The 22,880-nt window shown below is 45.8% G+C and overlaps 1 protein-coding gene across 3 annotated transcripts in view; it reads left to right on the top strand.

Moving 5' to 3' along the window:
* PCNX1 (pecanex 1) overlaps window positions 1-22,880 on the top strand; it is a 580,339-nt gene that overhangs the window by 401,379 nt on the left and 156,080 nt on the right. For all 3 annotated transcript variants that reach the window (XM_086937052.1, XM_086937051.1, XM_086937053.1), the window contains exon 27: window positions 13,528-13,781. In XM_086937052.1, the coding sequence (XP_086793178.1) occupies window positions 13,528-13,781 (254 nt within the window). The remainder of the gene's footprint in view (window positions 1-13,527; window positions 13,782-22,880) is intronic.

A 22,880-nucleotide genomic window follows, 5' to 3' on the forward strand; every position in this document is an offset into this window, starting at 1 on the left:
GACAAGGAGAGTAGAAGGATGGACCTTGTAGGAAGGAAGGTGGAGCGGAGTGCGGCTATTCAATGGCGCATCGCAAACTCCAACGCCCTAATCAACAGGCACGCATACCAGCGCTGGGAGGAAGTGGGGCAACTCCGAAAGCATCTACCAGACCAGTACAAGCAAAGAGCAGCTCACCTGATAGAAAATGGCAAGAACATGGCAAATACATGTTTAAAATCTGCCTTAGATGCTGCAGACCCGCTGAGCAGAAAGATGATGTTAAGAGTGACCGAGAGAAGACAAGCATGGCGTAGAATTTCAGGCTTCAAGCCAGAGGTGCAGAACAACATCCTGAACACACCTTTTAATGGAGAGCAACTGTTTGGCACACCAGTTGATGACAAGTTAACCCAGCTCAAAAAGGACAACCAGACAGCAAGGTCCATGGGAGCGCTGCAGTTCAGATGGATGAGTAGGGGTAAACCCACTAGGAGACCAGGTGGTAGGGGTGGCAATGTGCCTACTACATCGCACCAAACGTTCCAACAAGGCTACCAAGGGAACAACCAGGGCCAGCAACAGCAGGGACAGCAGCAGCAGAACTGGTAGTACCAGCCCCAGGGCCAGTCCTTTCGAGGGCGCTCAAACCGACGGGGCAGACACTGAGAGAAGGCCAGCAGCCTACCCCCAAGTGACTTCAAAATAAAGCAAACGCCCACCCTGGCAACACCTCGGGGTGGGCAGAAGGACATATAGACAAAACAACAAACAGTACCTTGAACCAACCAAGGGACAAGGGAGTTTACTCCACTTACTTCCTCGTGCCAAAGGTGGATGAAACACTAAGACCTCCTAGATCTAAGGTTCTTAAACAAATTCATAAGGACTCAGATTCAAAATGACTTCCCTACAAGAGGTAATACCACAATTACAACAAGGGGACTACATGGCAACTATAAATTTAAAGGACGTGTACTTACACATCCCCATTAACCACAAGCACAAACGTCTACTTAGGTTTGTGATTCACCAAACTCACTACCAGTTAACAGTACTGGTATTCGGGCTCAAATCCGCACCAAGGGTGTTTACAAAATGCCTAGCAGCTGTCGCAGCGCACCTACGAAGGCAAGGAATACACATATACCCCTATCTCGAGAACTTGCTCGTAAAGGCAAGTTCGTACAGCCACTGCAAACAACACATCAATCAGGTCGTACAAACACTGACCCAACTGGGTTTCTCAATCCATTGGAAAAAATCACCAACCGAACAGGAGCAGATAAAGATATTCTTAGGGGCAGAGATCAACACCATACAGGCCAAAGCGTTCCCCATAAAGAGGACATTGGCGATGCTGAAGGTAACATGTCTTTACCGCAAGGGGCAAGTTCTGACAGTGAGGCCGGTGAGCAAGCTAATGGGAATGATGGCATCATGCATTCACCTGGTCCCAAATATTCGACTCCACATGAGACCATTCCAGTAGCGGATACAGCAGCAACAAATATAGACAGTTTATGTACAATCTTGTTCACAAGAATTTATTGTTTATCACTTTGACTTTTTCTCCAAAGTTGATATTGACCTTTCTTATAATAATTTGGTTGCCCCTTTTTTTGCTTCTATTTCATTTTGTGGTAATTATAAGTGAGAAATATTTCGCAAAGAGTCCTTATTTGTGAAATCGTTGCTTTTGAAAAAGAAGATTGTACATAAACAGTCTATATTTGTATATATGTTTGTTGTATAATAGTTGTATATATGTATAAATGTGGTTTATAAGTATCTTTCTCACCCATGAAAATATATAAAGAAACTCGATAAAATTCTAAAATGTTTAAATAAAATACCTTCACAAGCAGAAGATAATTTCTTTGTTTGTGTTTTCTTAAAATTTGAAACAATTATTCACGTGGGGGCCAGCAAATTCTCTATTGTTCATATTTCAATTGGCCCAGCTACCCCTGCATCCCAGGACCAAACTCCTCTTCTTTACAAAAAGGATTGTAATGAGAGCACACCCACACTTCATGCCAAAGGTGGTGTCAGTTCCACATCAACCAAACAATCCAAATACCTAGTTTTTTCCAAAAACCAACCACAAGCTCAGAAAAGGCGCTACACACACTGGACGCCAGGAGGGCTGTGATGCACTATAAAAGGAGTGCAATAAAACAAAGCAGTTCTTTGTTTCCTTTGCCAGCAGTTTTTTGGGACGACCAGTTACCAAAAATACCATTGCACGGTGGATTCCATAAACCATACAACTATGCCACAAGCAAGCAGGGCAACTGTTAAAAGGAGCAGCTCATGCTCACTCAACATGAAAGAAAGGAGCAACAATTGCGTTTCTAGCTAATACACCAATTCAAGACATTTGCCAACATGGTCGTTAGTGTACACGTTCACTAAGCACTACTGTGTAGCTATCCAAATGAACAAAGAAGTGCATGTGGGACAGAAGGTCTTACAACATATATTCAGTAACCAGTGCTCATCTTCCACCCAGCCGCCACAATAAGGACAAACCGCTACAAAGTCTATGCACAGCATAGTGAATCCGGAAAGATTCACGCTGCAAAATGTATAGTTTCCTACCTGTTGGTGTAGTTTTGCAGCTTGAAGACTTTCTGGAGTCACTAGCAAACCCACCCTCCTCCGCCAGAAAAATGAGACGGGAGGAAAGAGATTAAAACTGGAGAAAGACTTTAGAAGGTAAGAGGAAAAGAAAAAATAACACAAAACAAGAAAAAAGAATCCGAAGCTGGCAGCCAAAGGTTGGAGTTTCCGGATGTATCACCTCGACATCACGAACGACAGCAAATGGTGGTATGCCGACGTCCACCTGGGCCACGAAAAAAAAGAGAAAAGAGAAAAAAGACTCAAATTCTGGACCCAACCACTAGATGGCGGAATAATGCACAGCATAGTGAATCCAGAAAGTATTCAACCTGCAAAACTACACCGACAGGTAAGAAACTATACGGTCACCCAAAATGGCTTCAGCCACGTAAAGCTCATAAAGAATATACAAGAGTTGCTTGAAGTGAAAAAGTGAGCCACAGTCCTGCAGACACTCAATGGAGCCACAATAGAGTTGATGGACTCTGGAAATATCCACTGCTTTTGCCGCAGTGGATGATTAATTCAGTGGCTACAGATGAGCCACAATGCTTCAGCTAGAGCAATCAAAGGAAGCCAACATAATCACTTTTATCTTGAAAAGACTCCACTAGCTCAAAATGCAATCAAGAATCAAAATAACATTAATGATCCACAGTGTCTTTACATGGGCATCTTCCCAATTACCTACAGGAATACATCAAACTTTAAATTTGCCTAACTGGCCCAAAGATCTGCCTCTCAACACGTGGTTGTAACACTTCAATAAAACACTGACTTTGGGAAATGGAGAGATTCTATGCAGCTGGGCCTTTATTATGAAATATCCTTCCCTCTTGAGAGCAGACCCCTCACTCCCTCAGTTCAGAAAAAGCCTAAGTACTCAGCCATTTTATGAATAGCGATCATTTTACCCCCTATTTTACCTGGATAGGCTACACCAGTCTCATTCAACATTTCATTAACTAGCTACTGACCCCTTTGAGTTGCATGGATTCAATGGAGGCAACAGAGATAGCTGCTTAAGTCACAGTGTGGCTTAAGAATGATGAAACCACAAAAATTGGGATACCCTAAAGTTTAAAAACGATGTAAATAACAAACAAAGACATGTTTGTTTAAAGCACATGGGTGCTAAACCAGGACATCACTGCACTAATGAAAAACTACAGAATGGAGGAGCTACGACACCAACCAAGATGGCCGCATAGTCTCCCAGCTCCGCTGACCTCCGTCCTACGCTCTACTATCCTGTCACCTATCCTGATCTCCTGCTCCGGATCCGAGTGTGTGACCCGATTTGCACTCTGATGATGTGATCCCGGAGTTTCTCCGACATCGTGGAGCGGAGTAACGTCGAGGACCGATTTGAGGCCTAACCCAGCCGAGAAGCCGGGGTCTCGAGTGCTGGCCTAGCCGGGTCCGAGTTGAACAACAACGGACTGTTGAATGTGGTTGGGTCCGGTCTCTGGAACATTCAGAATTTTGGGATTGCTCTGCTACCATCTGCTGCCTGGTGTTCTATAGGAGGTGAGGTGACGAGTGACGCACGGCGCTGTGTTGCGGGGGTCCGCATTCATACCGCCGGTGCCCCTTGGGTTGGAATCTCACTACCCGCTACTGCACGCTACCAGTCTGTCCCTCATGGCTCATTCCTGCTCCGCCTCATCTTCCCCCGGAGAAGGCGCCTCTCCTGTGGGGAACACCATGCCTGAGGAAAAATGGAGGCTGACGGAGCAGGCTCAAAGTGGCCCGTCATTGCGGACGGTGCTGGAGGCCCTTGTGGCACTTCAGGAGACTGTTAAAGCCCAGACCTGCAGCTACCCGAAAGTACTGTGCTTGGTGACTCAATTAACCCGTTGGAATCCCCGATTTTGCAACTGTTGGAACATTTACATGCGGTCCCCACTTCGGATCCTTTCAATTGGTACCGTGAACTGTTTTGGACTGTGTCGACCCCCCTTCCCAGTCGGTCTATCAAGATGGCGGATGGGATAAAGCCTGGCTTCGGAGACGGGGAGGGGCATCGTTGGTACCAGCCGACTAATTTGGGACCTGCCGTTCCTTTTTCATCTGTGGACCCCTGTCCTGCTAACTTCTGTGTACCTTTTGACATTTTGAGGATGGGGCTTTCTTCCTCTGAAGGACTCAGCGAATTTAATCGACGGGGCCAAGGCTGAGATTGCTGTCTGGGTTGTTTATTGTGGTATTCTGGTTAACGGGGTTGTTTTATTGAATTGACGGAGTCCGGTGCGGGGTTGGTTAGGACGGGGGCGAGAGACCGGGAGTGCGTTGAACAAAGCCCTCCTCCATTTCCCCTCTTCGGGTGGGGTTTAGTTTCTTTTCCTTTTTTCCCTGCTTCTTCTAGATTTAGGGTTTCGGTTCTTGGGCGACAGGCACGCTGCTAGGGGGGTAGGCCGTAGTCATCTGCAGGGGTGCAGGGTGGGGGGTTGGGGGATGGGAGTTTTGTTTTTTCTTTGTTTCTATGGCCTTTTTTCTCTTCTTATCTTTCTTTGGCCTTTTCTTTTCTCTTTTTCCGGGTCATCGTAGTCGGTTCATTGTTCGGTCCATCTTTGCTTTCACATCTGTGCCTCAACTCTCGCGATGTTTCGGGGCCTCGGGGCGGGCATAAATGTTGGTGCGAACCGTAATAGTATGCTTGTTTATCCGGGTGTCGTCTGCTTTAACGCCACTGACCTACATGAAAACGAATTAACTGTGGACACTTTGCTATTTCGCTTACCCCCTCTTCATAGCTTGAGATATTGTATGGAACCTGATCCTTCTATTTTATATTATAAAATGAAACCTTTTGTATCCTGTTCCCAATTTGATATGTCATCCAACCAGTGCGCATTGTGGACTTCGCGACTATGATCCCCGGGAGGCTGGGTCTGAAGTTTTGATCGTAATATTGTGTTGCAATTGCTTAGCGGCCAGCCCTGGGGGTTGTAGGACCGTTTTTGTATCTGGTTAAAAATGTCAAATAAAGGTTTTAAAAAAAAAAAAAAACTACAGAATTCATACGCTAGCTTAGTAAAACCAAGTTTTCGTTTTTTTCTGAAAATGGCTTTGCTAGGGCTATAACAATGAGGAAGAAAATTCTAAAGCAAGGAATGTAAAAGATAGTTCCCCCGACCCCCTCCTCCACCTCTCCGTTTGGTTCTCGGCCTGGTTTAAGCTACAATCAATCAAACAATCATGCCATTTGTAGAGCGTGCTACTCACCCGTGGGGGTCTCAAGGCGCTGGAGGAGGGGGGGCTACTGCTGCTCGAAGAGCCAGGTCTTGATGCTCTTCCTGAAGGCGAGGTCGTCCTGGGTAGTTCTGAGGTGTGTGGGGAGGGAGTTCCATGTCTTGGCCTTCAAGTAGGAGAACGATCTTCCGGCGGTGGTTCTGTGGATCCGTGGGACGAGGGCGAGGCTGGCTGAGCAGGGCTGACGGGCGGGCCTGTGGAACAAGAGGCGGCTGTTGTTGAGGTATTTGGGGCCCCTGTTGTGGAGTGCTTTGTGTGCGTGGGTGAGAAGCCTGAAGGTGATCCTCTTGTTGATGGGGAGCCAGTGCAGGTGTTTCAGGTGGGCGGATATGGGACTGTGGCGTGGAATGTCGAGGATGAGGCGTGCGGAGGCGTTCTGAATGTGTTGTAGTCGTTTCTGAAGTTTGGCGGTAGTTCCTGCGTATAGGGTGCTGCAGTAATCCAGTCGACTAGTGACGAGGGCATGGGTGACCGTCTTTCTGGTTTTGGCGGGGATCCACCGGAAGATCTTACGATGCATGCGTAGGATGTTGAAGCATGATGACGAAACTGCCTTGACTTGCTTGGTCATCGTGAGGAGGGGGTCCGGGATGAATCCTAGATGGCATGCGTGGTCCGGGGGGTCGGTGCGCTGCCCAGCATTGGCCACCAGGAGTCGTCCCAGGCTGAAGGGGATTGTCAGAGGATGAGGACCTCCATCTTGTCTGAGTTCAGTTTAAGGCAGCTGAGCTTCATCCATTCTGCGACGTCTTTCATGCCTTCCTGTAGGTTGGTTTTGGCCGTGGCTGGGTCTTTGGTGAGGGAGAGTATTAGCTGGGTGTCGTCGGCGTAGGAGATGATGTTGTGTTTGCTTGCGATGGCTGCAAGGGGGCTCATGTAGATATTGAAGAGGGTTGGGCTGAGTGAGGAGCCTTGGGGAACGCCACAGATGATCTCGGTGGGTTCTGAGCGGAAGGGAGGGAGGTGGTGATCGAAGGAGGGGATAAAAGTTCTACCGTATGGCAAAAACAAGTGACTAGAAATTGGCTTTTATTGGAAGGTAGCTGTACTGGTCTGGATTTAGGTACACTGCTGACATACGTACACATTGGTAGGCTTGTTGAGATAATTAGTTATACATATGTGTGGATATCCAGAAGAGGCCAGTGGTGGAATAAGCATCACTACTGCTCCAAAAGATCTCCTACAAGTTGCATATTGTTCAATTCCAGTTGGCCCACCTGCAAAGCAGCATTGATGTGTTCCCCAGCCTGCCTGGGCTAAAAGCTTAGCAAAAAGAGCCAAGGCATTGTCGAGTGCAAAATAAAACGTTCATAAACCTAGGACTCTAACCTTTGTAGTCTTTGCACTGAGAGTCTGCAGTAAGTGCCATCACACATTAGGCTTCCACAACCATTCCTGATATTCAAAGAAGAATATCATTGGCCTTCAATAAGGACCCTCCATTGTCTTCTGCCCACCGACTTGGGAAAATAATACTCTCTCGCCATCTCTGTTGTAAACGATCACATCTTGTTTCTGCCCCTCTTTCTCATGCTCTGCTCCCCCTTTGTTATGTTCAGTGATCCCCACCTTCAGTCCACTACATATATATATATACGAGGCGCCAGGGCTTAAATTTCCATTGACACTTCACTCTTTTATTTATTGTACAGTGCTTAGTTTGAAAACAAAATAAGTGATCAGGCTCAAACATTTGCTGAAAGGGCCACACATTGTATTCACTGATGGTGCTGTCCCTCTCACTCTCTGTGACCTCATTCTTTTGTCGCCCTTTTGCTGTTTGCAGTGCTCCATTTATCCCCATGTCAAATTGTGCAGCACAATAGAAATACGAATACATGATTTACATTGAACCATTTGTTTCAAATGTGCTGCGTTTACTATTTATGTAGAGATAGAGCGATCCTGAATTGTTCCATATTTGGTGTTAGTGGTTTACCCAGTGATCTTTTTCCTTTACATTTTCGTGTTTGCAACTGAGCATTTGTAACGGAAAGCAAATCAAAAGGACTAGAATTCACCTTAAAAAAAACCTGACTAGACATTGAGTTTTCTCAGCTTAAGAGCTGTACAGTTGAGGGGGAGGCACGTGTGAAGTAGAGCTGAGCTGGCCCACTCTGGCTCAGATCAGCCCATGGGAGGCAGCTCAGTGGCTGTCCCATGTTTGGAGAGTGGTGGTATCACTTACAGAGATTGTGTGTCAAAGGCCCCACTGTCCCTTTACCCTAGTAATAGTGCAATTCTTAAAACAAAAATGTGCATGTATTTCACTATTCGAAGTATTGCTGCAGCAGCAGTTGTTCTTTCATGCAAAATGTGCAATTGGCAGGCAGAGCTCAGTCTGGGCCATAATAAATATGGGCACCTTGGCTAAGTCTGGATGCTCTGAAACGACTTCCACTGCTGAGCCTTTTAAAACATCTGCTGGAGCTCTATACTGGTGCTTTCAGTTTGGCTTCCCCACATAACGACTAAAGATGAAGTAAGCAAATGCCACCCGAAAGGGTGTCCTGGTGCTGAGCAGGTGTGTGTCTGGTCCTGCTATGGTAGGTTGGCAATTGAAAAGTTAGGTCTTTAGATTCTCGTGGAATTGAAGAACAGAGGAGGAGAGACTGAATTGGGAGGTTGTTTCATGCTTCAGGAGCGATGTAAGTGAACAGCCGTCCTCCTGATCTGTTTCTGTGTGTATGCGTGGGATGTGTGTGAGTAGGAGTTCAGCAGAGCGGTGGTGACTGAGTGGTTGGTGGAAGGTGATACGACTGTTCAGATAGGTGGGGCCTGGGTTGTGCAGTGCCTTGAATGTGTGTGAGGAGTTTAAATCCAGGCCGTTTTGTACATTGGTTGAGTTCTGGATGGTTCGTAGTCTTAGTTGCTTTGTGATCCTGGCATAGAGGGTATTCCCATAATCTAACTTGCTGGTGACTAGGACGTGAGTGCTTGGATTGTGCTGGTGCTGCTTGGGAGCTATTTGAAGATCTTCCTTCGTATCTTCAGAAAGTGGAAGAAGGGTGCAGTGACTTTTACAGTCTTGTCCAGTTTGGTGATGATGGTTATTCTGAGGTTTCTTGTGTGGGTCCAAGTTTGGCCAGCCACCAGTTGGAGTCCCATAGTGAGGTGTCCTTGCTAAAGATCACTACTTCTGCCTTGTCGGTGTTGAGCTTGAGACAGTTGGATTTCATCCAGTTAGCAATTAACATGTTTCTTGTGTTGGGGATCTTGTCCAAGAGGGAGAGTATGAATTGTGTGTTGTCTGCATTGGAGAGAATGTTCATGTTGTGTGCGCATATGACATTGACTAAGAAGGATCATGTATGCGTTGAAGAGAGTGGAGCGGAGCAATTAGCCTTGAGGCACTCTGCAGAGGAGTTTGCAGGCTTCCGGGCTAACAGTTTGTGTACTCGCCATTAAGAAGGAGCAGAACCAGCAGAGTGCATGGCATATTTTAAACTGTAAAATGTTCTATTGGCATGTTAGGGCAAAACTAGTTACGCATAGGGTAGAGAGGAGATTCAATGCATCTCCCAGGGGCCCTTTCTACATTAGAGGGCAAGTTAACCCTGACTCCGTTGTCGTTTATATGACAAAGAGACTGGTGCCCACCAGGCAGCTTGGGATGTCCCTCCTTTCCCAGATAAGGAAAGCAAGCATTTTGATGCTGCGGGGAAGAAGTTCATAGTAAAGGCAACTACCCAATGGCGGATTGCCAGCTCTGTAGGATTGCTGTCACTATACATCCGATATCTCTGGGAAGAAATGGAGGCCCTCATACAATGCCTTGCACAGGCCTATAAAGAGAGCGGTGGTGAATTGGTCATGTAGGGGAAAACTGACTCAACGCGACCATCAGTTGTGCTCTGGATGCAGCAGATTCTGCATCCCGTAGTATCAACGTTCGTGTTTTCCGTTGGCATGCAGGATTTTAAGTTCGAGGTGATGAGCCGTTGGCATGCACGATTTTAAGTTAGAGGTGATGAGCCATCTTCTAAATGTTCCTTTCAATGGTGGATTATCTCTTTAGACCCCATGTAGCCAAAATGTTTGCGATTATCAAGAAAGACACTTGACTGGCAAGTCCATGTGTATCCTACATTTGTCCCTCAAAGGGGATCCTACCGTGAGCACTGCTCGATAAATGGAAATAAGTCAACACCCCTGGCCCAGGCACAAGACTTTTAGCAGTAGCAGCAGTCTGCTTTCCACGTCTCCCACATCAGAAGGAGGTTATTCACGGGGAGGATGTATAGTGATAAGGGCAGGTAAAGAAATGGATCTGGCAAGAAAACCCCCGGTCCCAAGCATCTCCATCCATTCCTCCAATCATCCAACACCTGTCGGGGGAAGGGGGGCTGAAGGATATCAGATTTTTACCACTGCTGGATGGAAATTACCTCAGATTAGCGGGTCTTAGTAGTAGTAGTACTCCAGCAGGGATTTGCCCCTAATTCCATGCCATCCTACCCAACATACCACCCAGATGCCAGTCCTTCAAGCCCATCCCTCCCTATTGCAAGACTAGGCCTCAATCTTGCCCAGAAGTGCACCATACAATCCGTGCCCCCTACATAAGTGAGGAAAGGGAGTTTACTTGCTACACTACCTTATGCCAAAGAAGCACTTTCTGCTCCGTACCATACTAGGCCCGTCCGTCAGTACAACCTGTTGGAACATTTCTATATGGCCACTCTCCAGGATGTCATTCCATTACTTCGTCAAGGGGACTTCGTCAAGGGGACTTCGTGACCGCATTAGAACTCAGACACATATTTCCATATCCCCATCCACCATGCTCATCACAAGTACCTAAGGTTTGTTTTAAGTAGATAGCATGGCCCGTTCACTGTGCTACCCTTGGGATCACCACATCTTCAAGTGTTTGGCAATGATGGCTGCTCATCTACACAGAGCAGGCATCCATGTTTTCTTTACCTCGATCACTGATTGATCAAGAGCAGCAGCACACAGCAATGTCTAGCGCACATTCAAACCACCCTGAACCTCCTATCCCGCCTAGGTTTGACAGTACAGGCCAGGAGGTTTTATCTTAATGCTCAGCAGAATCAGTCCTTTCTGGGATCCGTTCTCAATGCTGTTAGGGGGAGAGCATACTCAAATCAGCAGAGGGTAGTGGCTTTTCTGCAGCCGCGGCCTCTTTTTTATTTCCACCACTCATCCCATAACTGTAAGGATAGTTCAAAAGCTCCTATTTATGATGGCATCATGTATATTCATTTTTCCTCATACGAGCCTGCTCATGCTCTCATCTAGTTTTGATAAAGGACAGCACTCCACTGCAGTGGTGGAACAGGAATAACCTGTTGATGGGCAGGCCTTTTGTTGAACTTCTTCAAAAGGTGACCACCACTACTACAGAAGAATCACTTACAGGGTGGGGTGTACATCTAAAATGTGGGACCGTCCAAGGCTCTGGGGTATTTGAACCCCCCTTCACGAGAGGAGGGCATATCCATTACCTAGAACTCATGGACATTTTCCTGGCCCTCAACACATTCTACTCTGTGATACAATTCAAGTTTGTGCTTTTGCGCACAGACTTGTTGACAACCATGTACATTCAGAAGTAGTTGGGAACACACACTCCCCTCTTTTCAGCAATAACGCAACTGATTTGATATTGAGTAACTTCACAAGTACCTCCATGGGATGGACAACCATTTTGCGGACTTCCTAAGTAGGGCACCCCAGCAAGTCCACAACTGAGAACCCCAACCGTAAACCCTCCATGGATACTCATCGACCTATTCACCACACCTAGAAAATACAAAATGCCATTATTTTGCCTCTAAGTCCCCACAAGCACAATCTATGGGTGAGACTCTGGATACATTTGTTAGGGATATTTCCATATGCTTTTCCACCTCTTTCACTCATTCCATATGTTGTCCGGAAGATCAGTCATGTATCAGCCACCCTCATTCTTGTAGATCTGACTGGGGCCAGACGATAACAACCCTGGTATTCTATACTTCTAATGATGTCTGTTGGATCAACACGAGAAACTCCCAGCCACACAGGACCTTCTCACTCAGCAACAGGGTCAGATTAGATACCTGGACCCCAGGGAGCTCAACATTGCCATATGGCACCTGAGGTTTTAGAGTTTGGATTTACACCTCCCAGATGAGTGTGTGGCCATCGTGTGAGAAGTTCACTACTAGGGCCTTTTACACAGCCAAATGGAAGTTGTTCATCCAGTGCTGCATTTCTAAATAACTTGACCCATCTTAAGTTTCTGTTCACCCTATTTCCAGACTATTTCCATCTTCCCAAGGAATTTCTAATAGATACTGCTATACACCTTCACATAGCAGCTAGAGCTGCGTACATGCAAAAAATGGAATGTGCTTCTCTGTTTTGTATTTGTTTAAAGCTTTAATGGAAGGACTTGAGGGGTATTCCAGCCCCCCCCCCCCAGACCACCACCTGCATGTATGACATGGCTCATGGAACCCCCTTTGAAACCACTTCACTTTTCCATTCATGGAAAGTCACTTTCCTTGTAGCTTAACTTCAATGAGGCAAATCAGTGAACTTCAGGCTATTACTATTGCCAAGACATTTATTGAGACTCGCAGGGATAGAGTGGTCCTTAAGACAAACACCAGGTTCTTCCCTAAGGTGGTATCACCTTTTCATGGCTATTAGACAATTGAGCCTTTTGGATTATTTTCAGATACAGTAGAGAAAAGAGCGTTACCCACCCTAGCTGGAAAGTGAGCACTCTTGCATTATTGATAGGACAAAACCCTTACGAAGGACCAAGCTGCGATTTTTAGCCTCTGAAAAACCTTATAAAGGCACACCTCTCTCAAAGGCAAGCATTGCAAGGTGGATTGATAAATGCATTCAGACTGCTTATACAAAGGTGAACCTGTACTCCCTGTAAAACCAAGGGCTCAGTCTGCACGCAAAAAGGGAGCCACTAAGGCTTTCGTAGGTACCATTCCATTAGCTGATATCTGCAAAGTTTCAACTTAATCAATGTGTCACACTTTCACAAAGAATTATTGTGTGAACATATTTGCTTGTTAACAACGTCTGGTTGGCCATGCTGTTCTAAGAAGATTGGTACAGACATTTGCATGATCTGCCCATTAGGCAGCACAGTTAGGAAACTCTTTTACAGGCAATGGAAAGTATGTGTATCCACAGCCACATGGAAAAAGTTACCCTGAATGCACCTGTTTGAAGCATGTAGTGCTGTAGATTCACATGCAACCACCCTGCTCCCTAGACTTGGGCAGTGATTGTACTTATTTCTTTCAGTAAATAGTAATTTACTTGAATCCTAGGGCACCTACCTACTACTCTGTACACACCACATAAAATCATACGGAGAATGTACCTACTACTCTATACACTCCACTTTTACCCACTGAGCAGAAAACTGTCTGAGGGTAGAGTAGGTGCTTATGCATATTGTAACACTAAGAGAGGAATTCCACAATATCTCGAGATTTAAAGCTTCTTCAAGGAAAAACTTATAATGGCCAACCTCAGCGGTAGTTGGCAGGAGTATGCAAAGCATGTGAATCTACAGCACTGTGCGCCACAAACAGAAGCATAAAGGGTAAGTGACATTTATCTAATTTTTCATCTTTTAGTATTTATTCTCTATCATCCCTTACATATTCTTTTCTCCAGGCACGTACTGTCAGCAGCGGGAGGTTGAAGCCATAACTGAAGGAGTGGAAGAAGATGAAGGATTTTGCTGCTGTGAACCTGGTCACATGCCTCATGTACTGTCTTTTAACGCAGCCTTCGGCCAGCGTTGGTTGGCATGGGAGGTCTTGGTCACAAAGTATGTCTTGGAGGGCTACAGTATTACTGACAACAGTGCAGCCTCAATGCTTCAAGTTTTCGACCTGCGGAAAATACTCACAACGTACTATGTAAAGGTATGCAAGCACTTCTTTTCTGGGCTTCAAGCAAGAGTTTTCTAAAAGCAATATTGCTGAATAGAAGTGTGACAGAAATTAGATCCTCATTATTGGCCCAAAAGTGGACATCATAGTCCAATATTCACTGCATCTTATTACAATGTAAATTAGTCTGCTGACCAGCCACAGTTCAACAAATCTAGTCCTTCGCAGCCTCGTGGTCTCATCTGTTGCGAGCCAGTGCAGTCTCTGGTCCTCTTGTGGGCCTGAGTCCTGGTTGGCAGTCACGGAAAATGTTACGGTGTTTCACATCCTCATATGGTTGTCCTGTTACATACTGTAGGTTTGCATTTAGATGGTAGAGGGCTGACATCACAGATGTGCCATTGGTTTCTAATGGAGGGTGTTTCTTGCTTTTTTCATGGGTTCTAAAACGATTCCCTGAGTAAGGGATATAACAAAATGTTTGTTGATATCTGAAGCAAACTATAAGAAGATTCTTGTAATAATAAAAAAAAAGTAAAGGTGCACCATTATATTCTAGTAAATGCAATGTACTGCAGATTTTTACATACATTCATAAATGTTTAATAAATATTTAGTATTGGCTGTTAAATTCTAAAAACAAATTTTTGCTTAGATTGTTTAGAAAAACAAGGCTAAGCTGAATGTGAAAATTTCTTTTGACTATATATCACTACAACTGTACGAATGAGAACAGAAAACACAGAGCCAGCACTTTTCACGGGCAAAGGGAGCTTTGTCAAGGCTGAAATGATAAAGAATATAAAAGAAAAATATTAAACATATGCAAATTGGGCATACTTTACTAATGAACATAATTGAAACACACTGGGTGTGCACACATACTCAATGTGCAGCAAACAGATGAGCAGAGAAAAATGAATGCACATTTATTACAAACAGAAAATACACCTGTGTACCTAATAGTAGGAAGATCCATAGGTTTTGAAATCAGTGCTCCCAATAATTTTAAAATTGAAAGAGTATTAATGCATGTCATGGGTTATAATTTGTCCAAAAATAGTGGTAATATTATGCATCGCACCGTCAGATATTATTGATCACAGTGATATTGAGGTAGATACAGAAACAGCAACAAGGACAAAATAATAGAGCGCACCTGAAAAGCGAACCAGAGATGTCAGATTTAGTCAGTGGAAAAGATGTGGCTCTTCTAGGAGATAAGAAACAGCCTTAAAAATAGTGAAATTGAATGATGCACTGAATCCCAACCATTTGCGTAGGGGTTATATGAGGAATGTAGCAGGCGGCTCTGAATATACTATAACAAAAGGAGGTATAGTGTGCACAGAGCCCAGTGGAACCCCAAAGGTAGGCAGAGGTAAAAGTAGATAGCACCTTACTCTCTATTTGTCTCTCGATTTGTGGTAGTGTGGTCGAGCAGTAAGGCTTCATCAGAGGGCAGGGTTAAGCATTTGTTGTACAAACTCAGGCAGGAAATTATGTCACACACTCAGACTAAACTCTACAAATATTATTGAGTTATTTTATTTCTAGAACCAAGCCAAGCCTGGTGCAGAAGGTAAAATAATACTTTGCTAAATGTTATGCAGTGATTTATAGTTCAATGCAGGTTCAAATCCAGTTGATTGAGTTACAGGTAAGTCAGCAGTTCGAAATTACGTTTTAGTTACTTTGTAGTTTACAGTACACGTTACTTATTAGATTACCTTTTAAGTTACCTTTGCTAATCAGTGTGATATGCCTAGATATCACTCTGACTTTATGTAAAGAAACCAATTGCAAGCTTCTATTTTAATCAAGCATAATCAGGGTGCAACAAAGCAGTAACCACAATTTGTAATGTTCATAAAGATATAGAAAACAACAATATCTTAGAAAAATATATTTTCAATTTATTTTCTTCAACTTTTATAGAGCTCATCAGAATTATTTTTGTTCAAAACATAATCAAAAGTTTTTAAATATTACTATTCTAAAGACAACAAAATTACATCACAAAACACACTATCTAATGGAGGGTCTAAGGGCAGGTTTAACGACTCGAGACTGGACACATGCCCCTATACAACTTATAACAACAAAGAGTGTCCAGGAGTCGCCGCTCAATGTTTATACTCTAGACCCCTCAACCAGTGACTATATGAAGTAGACCGTGTGTACTCAGATGTGAAAAACATTTAACTACTCATATATACGGCATGCAACATGGGTAGGAATTTTTCCCATCAGTTGCCGATCTGTACCACCATTATTACATCATGTGGGTTCTCCTTACCCAGGAGTTAGTATACAAGATCAATCACACTTTAACAGGTGTGAAGAGTGGGGAGACCGATGTAAAATGTTTGTGTGATGGTATCAAAATATGGTGTTTTTTTTAAGTAAAAGGTTATACATCTGAGGGAAAGCAGTGCAGTGAGTGTGTGGTGATGAGTGAATAAAATTGGGTGAAACTGAGTAGAAAAGTGATTTATTAGTATCTCTCAGACCCCAAGATTAAAAACAAGTGAAAGGTAGATTTGACAGAATATCTACCAGCAGGAGGTCAACATGTTTCTGCATACCAACGGAAGATTTTCCTTATGCATTCGTCAGGACCTAGATGGTGCTACTGCTTACAAATTAATAAGTGAAGTTTAAAAGGGAAAAATTTCACCTGAAAAGCAGGTGTAGAATCTCCACCACAGTCTACAAAAGTCACATAGGAGACAAAGAAAAGAGAAAAACATTACAGGTATTAGAGAATGCACTAAATACATCGTGCTATTCTAGTGGTCACGTATTAACATTTGGACAGACGTGATAACACTCACCCAAAACTTGTGGGGATGGCGCCTCACCTCACCTGGCAGCAGCTCAGGTAGAATAGGAGCACCGCTCTGTTTAGCAAAACATAATCACAGGGACACTCAACCAATTCCGTTAAAAACAAGGCAAAAGAACTATCATACGTGTCTCCGATAACATGAGAGACAGCTTGTGAGTTTTCAAAATGTCATCGGTATCGTACCGGAGTAGTTATATAAGTATAGACTTCTCCCACTGTTAAGCTAGGTGCTCGTAGCGAACAGGGTTGTCTAACCGGATTACGTAACCACACTCTTACCTCTCCGTCGGTGTCTCCAAGCGACCCATGTTGCATGCCGTATATATGAGTAGTTAAATGTTTTTCACATCTGAGTACACACAGTCTACTTCATATAGTCACTGGTTGAGGGGTCTAGAGTATAAACATTGAGCGGCGACTCCTGGACACTCTTTGTTGTTATAAACAAAATTACATCACCAGATCTCAGGTCAGGATCAACGGGGAGAGCTCCTCGTGGTGTTGGGCCACTCGAACTCTGGCCGTGGGTGTCTGATGCAAAGTGATGCAGACTCTCGGATCTGGCCAGAGCCACAGTCTGTGGGTGAGCAAATTTGGTGCTCACAGGAGACATAGTCTTGGTTTTGGAAGGCAGGGCAGGTCCTTCAGGTTCTTGCTGGCTGCAGGACACACCAGGATTTCGCTGAAGCTGGTTTGAGGTGCCGGCAGGCCAGTAGGGTTCGGGCCAAGTTAGTCCTCCTCTTCTAAGTTCAGCAGAGCTTCTTCGGTCCTCCTTCTTCTGCTCGGTTCTTGTCTCCGGAGGCAAAGTTCTGGGTTGCTCCTAAGTACTAAATTTAGGGGTGTTTCAGGTAGGTACAGGTCGGGACCAATGGGTCCCTTCCTTAGGGTGGGTACACCGCTATTATGCCTCGCTCCAGTGGGAGGGGGGCATATGCCTCTCTCTGGTTAGCTGGGTCCCCCCATCTGCAAGATGGCTGGGACTGAGAGTTGTGCTTCACTACGCCTCCCTCTCCTGAGGGGTGAGATTGGAAAAGGTGGGCACACCTCCATTCCTCACTTGGATTTCCTGCTGATTCTCCTGACCAAAGTGGGGGTCAGAACCGGTGGGGCCAGTTGCTGGAAGCAGCAAATGGCTGGGGTAGCTCACAAAGGCGGCAAGCCTTTGAAGCTTACCCTTCGTGGACCCTGCCCATCCTGGGGGAGGATGCTTGGCACTTTGCATTGTTTCAGACCCCTGATAGCAGCAGGCTCTCGGCCCAGGTGTTGAGAAACATGTTTGGTGGTGGCAGCTGGCGAACAGCCATTTTGCCAGGACACTAGAGTTAGCTTGTTTTTCAGGGGTCATCTTTAAGATGCCCTCTAAGTGCATTTTTCATTAACTCTCACCCTGGCATCAGTGTGGGTTTAATGTGCTGAGAAGTTTGATACCAAACTTCTCAGTTTTCAGGAAAAAAACATTATGGTGCTGTGGAGTTCGTAATGACAAACTCCCAGTACCATATACTCTTAATGGCATTACTGCACTTAGTGTCTAAGAATTGGTTTAAACACTGTAAGGGCACAGTTCTTATGCAACTGTACCCTCACTACTGGTATAGTGCATCCAGCTAGAGGGCTGGCTTACCTATGCCAGAGCAGTGGTTTGTAGGCATGGCACAGAGGGATTTATAGGTAAGTAACATTTTCCTTTGTGACATTGTTGTGCCGCTCTTAATTTGATTATCTTTCAGCTATTTATCCAAAAGAGGAAGAAGAGTGATGTGTTAAAGGCATGTCTGGCTGTAGATACACATGCTGTGCATACTCCTGCCATAAAGTTTTGAGCCTGGTTGTGTGCAATTTGTTTTTCTTCAGAAAAGTCTTCTCGAGTCACGAGGTAGTGTGACTTCACCTCTTGCTAGTAATGCACATGGGCATCGGCTTCATTGTTAGGCTGTTTTCTTTCCGCCATTGTGTTAGGAATTGTTACTGAGCTCTGGATTGACACCATTGCAGTGTTCCCTTCGAGGTTCCTCTCCTTTCCGTCAGTATTGTCTGCTATTGCGGTCCTTTTTCTCGCATCGACTGGACGCATGTTGCTTCGTTCAGGTCGGGATGAGGTTTCATTCGACCCACCCAGGTCCCCGGAGGGGTCTCACCCTTCGAGGCCTCCCCCTCCTGTTTTCCCTGTGATCACCATGCCTTACAGGTGATTGAACAGATGACATTTCACTATTGTCCTCGGTGTCTCGTCAGTTACCCTGGGCTGATCTCCATTAGGTCTGCAACCTCTGCCTCTCGCCAGACCACAACAAGACCTCCTACAATGCCTGCCACTCCTGTGTGGAAAATACTCTTTGAGACCTCTTGGCTTGTCATCTCACTATGTTGCACAGAAGCAAAGCTGACATCCTAGATCTTTTTGGCACCAACAACCCCTAAGGGCATGAATTCCAGCATGCTCATCCACAGACATGTTTGGCTCTGTGTGTTTGGCTTTGAGCCAGATGTTGAGCAGCAACTCCTCAACTTGCCCTTTGATGGGGAACACCTCTTCGGGCCCCAGGTTGATGGGATGCCAGAGAAGATAAAGAAAAAGAGCACGGAGACCGTGAAAGCTGTGAGTGTCCTTTCCCTCTTGGATCCTTTCGCAGGTCAGCCTACTGAGGTGTCTCCAAAGCAACTCACCAGACACCTCCACTTCTTTCGGCGTCAACAGACTCAGCAACCCTCCGCAAGGAGCTACTTCCATGACACATACCGGGGTAACAGCTCCAAGGGTAGAGGCAAACGCTGTTCCCCCAAAGGAACTTCCCTGACCAAGCTCCTCCTTCCCCCCGATCACACAGCACCTGACTGGGTTCCCCACCTGGCAGCCCGACACCTCATACCAGTGGGTATTAGACAGCATCCAATACGGTTACTGTTTGGCGCTCATTTCCACGCCTCCCAACATGCCACCTCGCAGACACACATCACCAACACCTGCTTTGGGAGGTCATCACTCTCCTTCTCAAGAGTTTCATATAGCCAGTGCCACAACATCTGAAAACCAAAGGGGTCTATTCCCTTTACTTCCTCATTACCAATAAGGATGGCTCCCTTATGCCTATCCTGGACCTCGGGCCCTTAACAAATGCATCCAGTGGGAACATTTCCACAAGGTCACACTTCTGGATGTCATTCCACTGCTACAGCAAGACAACTTCAACACTGAACTACACCTCAAAGACACCTACTTCCACATCCCTATGCATCCAGCGCACTGTCGCTACTTCCGGTTTGTGGTAAGTGGCAAACACTATCAGTTCAAGGTGCTGCTGTCTGGTGTCTTTACCACACTCTTGAGTGTTTGATATGTATAGCAGTAGTGGCCGTGCACCTGCGGCAGCAGGGCATTTATGTATTCCCTTACCTGGACGATTGTCTGAAAAAGAGCTCAACTCAACAACAGTGTTGTGCACACACTTGGGCCAAGATAAACCTTATATATGCCCTGGGGTTACTATCAACGTCACCAATTCCCACTTCCAACCTTTGCAGATTCAGTCCTACCTCGGGCGGTTTTCAACTCAGAGATGGGCAAGGCCGATCCTTGTGCGTGCGCTTTTCCTTTTGGCCCAAGCGATTGGCCTTTGTGTGCTTCTTTTTATGAAAGACAGCATGCAATTGGCCAAAGGCTGGCGCATTGCTCCGACCACGGCCAATTGGTGTCTAATACGCGCACCGCTGCCATGTGGTTTCAATTATTGTGCCCAGACACTGGCGCGATAATTGAAACCACATGTTTCGCTGTGGTGCACGTGCGCGCCCGCACACCAATTGCGGGTTTGTTCTTTTTTTAAATCCATTTCACAGGGAAGCAACTAAATGAAAGAACCGCTCGCGTCTTGTTTTGTTATCCCCTGTAAAGATTTTACACCGCAGCACCATTTCCATTCACCTGATTTTCGGGAATTCAAGCAAAGCGCTAATTGGTCAAATCCCATCGAACATAAAATCAATGAGTATCAATATCAATATATTACCACCCTCGGCAGCGCTCGATACTCGTGCGCGACAACTTCTTCAGAAATGTTGTCCTTGGAGACAGGGAAACACTAATGCTGCTTCTAGAACATGAAGAACAGGACAACCTGACCAAGGTTAAGCACAACCAAAACTGAAAGCACTGTGCCTTTGCATAATCACATGTGTGATCAGACTATGATGGACTAAGAACCAGATTGCCTTTCAATTAATGCCATTGTGCACAATTGCTCAAAAGGACCACTGGTTTATGAACTGCAGTATGTGGGATTCCAATAAGTGTTGTTTACATTTTTACTGCGGTTCGGCGATCAACATCACGTTTCCAGTGCATTGTGGGAAACAGAGGCTTCTTCAATCACTAAGACATGTGACAGACTTTTGCTATGAAAGCAAAATGTGTCGGTAGTTAACTCACTTGTGACCAAGGCTCAATGGAGCTGAAACTCATCAGGATAAAGAGAAAAGCAGACAGATGGCAAGCTGCTTGAATTTATTGTGGAATTAAAACGCCTTGTGTATCACAGAAAGTGGGCTTTTGCGCTTTTTCTTCTGTGTGTTTAACGACGGGCTGCTCTGTGCCTGGATTGCTGTAGCCACCCTGCAGGGTAGGTGGCTCCCTTCACCTGAAAGGTGTTTTGTCTATTTAATTGACACACTATAATCCAAGTAAAGCGTTGACCAAAGATGACTTTGTGTAAGGTAAGAAAGGGAACAAGGGAGGGTTTACGCAACTTCTCTTGACTGTTTCTGATCCTTGCCTTTCCTTAGAACCGTTTCAAGTCAAAGCGCTGTGCCTTTGCATAATCACATGCGTGATCAGACTCTGATGGACTTTGAACCAGACAGTCTTTAAATTAAAGCCATCATGCACAATAGCACAACTAGATTCTGAACTGCAGCATGTGGGATGCTATTAAGCGTTATTCATATCTTCACGGCGGTTTGGCGATTAACCCTACTTTTCGAGTGCATTGTGGGAAATGGAGGCTTCTTCAATCACTTAGACATGTGACACACTGGTGCTATTAAAGCACGATAACCGTATGGCGATGACTGACTCAATTGTGACCAAGGCTCAAATGAGCAGAAAAGCTTCAAGATGGAGGAAAGCATATAGACTGCAAGCTGCTTGAAGTTACTGCGGAATTAAAATGCCTTCTTTATCGCAGAAACTGGGCTTCTGTGTTTTTTATTCTGTTTTTAACGACGGGCTGCTCTGGCCTGCATTGTCGCAGCCGCCCTGCAGGATCAGTGGCTCCCTATACCTCAGAGGTGTTTCGTGGATTTAACAACGGCACCAATTAAACACTTTATGATGCATCTTTAAATAGCAAAAATAATACTGCGCCACAGTGTTAAAAATATGTAGTGTGGTTAGAGATGGCACAGTACTTTGTAGTAGTGTGCCCCTCGGTACAAGCCATTTTGGGTGCTGTAGGTGTGTAGCACAATAAAACCAAACTAGGCCAGTGCTTAGTTGCGAAGGGACATACATTAAAGCTCCTGATTCCGCATTATGGTGAATTTGCATTCTGGGAGCCTGAGGAGGACCTGTCTGGAATATGGTACGGATCCTATACCCAACGAAGAGTATAAATTCCCTGGGGTGGGTTTTCAAACGGGGTTACTCATGAAATCCCTGTCTGTCTTACAAATCTAGCTCCACTTCATCAGTGAAATATGCTTTTTTTCCCTTTAAATAATCACTTCAGGGGGCGTGGCCAAGATGGCGGGCTGAGAGGACGCACTTGCCGAGAGCTCCCGAGCCCCTGGAAACCCTGCACCGCTCACAACCGCTGATCTCCCCCAGATCGAGCGGCTACCGCACCTGGTGATCCCCGTGGTGGTGCAGAGCAGTCGGTGAGCCCCAGTTGTCCCGCCGCGGCGGTGGTTCCGCTCGGGTACCGACTGAGGCGGTACCCGCTGAGAGATCTACGGGAGGCCCGAGAGCCGCGAGACCTTCAGGCTTGGTGTTCCGGAGAGGTGGCCTAGCGACTGCGAGTGGCCTGCCGGCGTACCCGTACCGCGGCGCCTGGGTGAGTGCCGAGGCGGCCTTCATCGGCGGAGCGGAGCCGAGCAGATGGTGGCTGCGGAGGCGTAGCCGGCCTACGGCAACTACGCAAGACCGGGGCTCGGGAAGGCCTACCCCACGTGGCTGCTCCGGTCCCCCCCTGGCCGCAATGGAGTGAGGTCGCGCTTCCAGCGTGTTTGCACATCCCGGCGAGCCGGCCCTGGTTGCCCCGCGCCCTGCGAGCCTGCCCTTTGACTGT

This window comes from Lissotriton vulgaris, chromosome 9 (assembly GCF_964263255.1).
Source record: "Lissotriton vulgaris chromosome 9, aLisVul1.2, whole genome shotgun sequence".
Lineage (NCBI taxonomy): Eukaryota > Metazoa > Chordata > Amphibia > Caudata > Salamandridae > Lissotriton > Lissotriton vulgaris.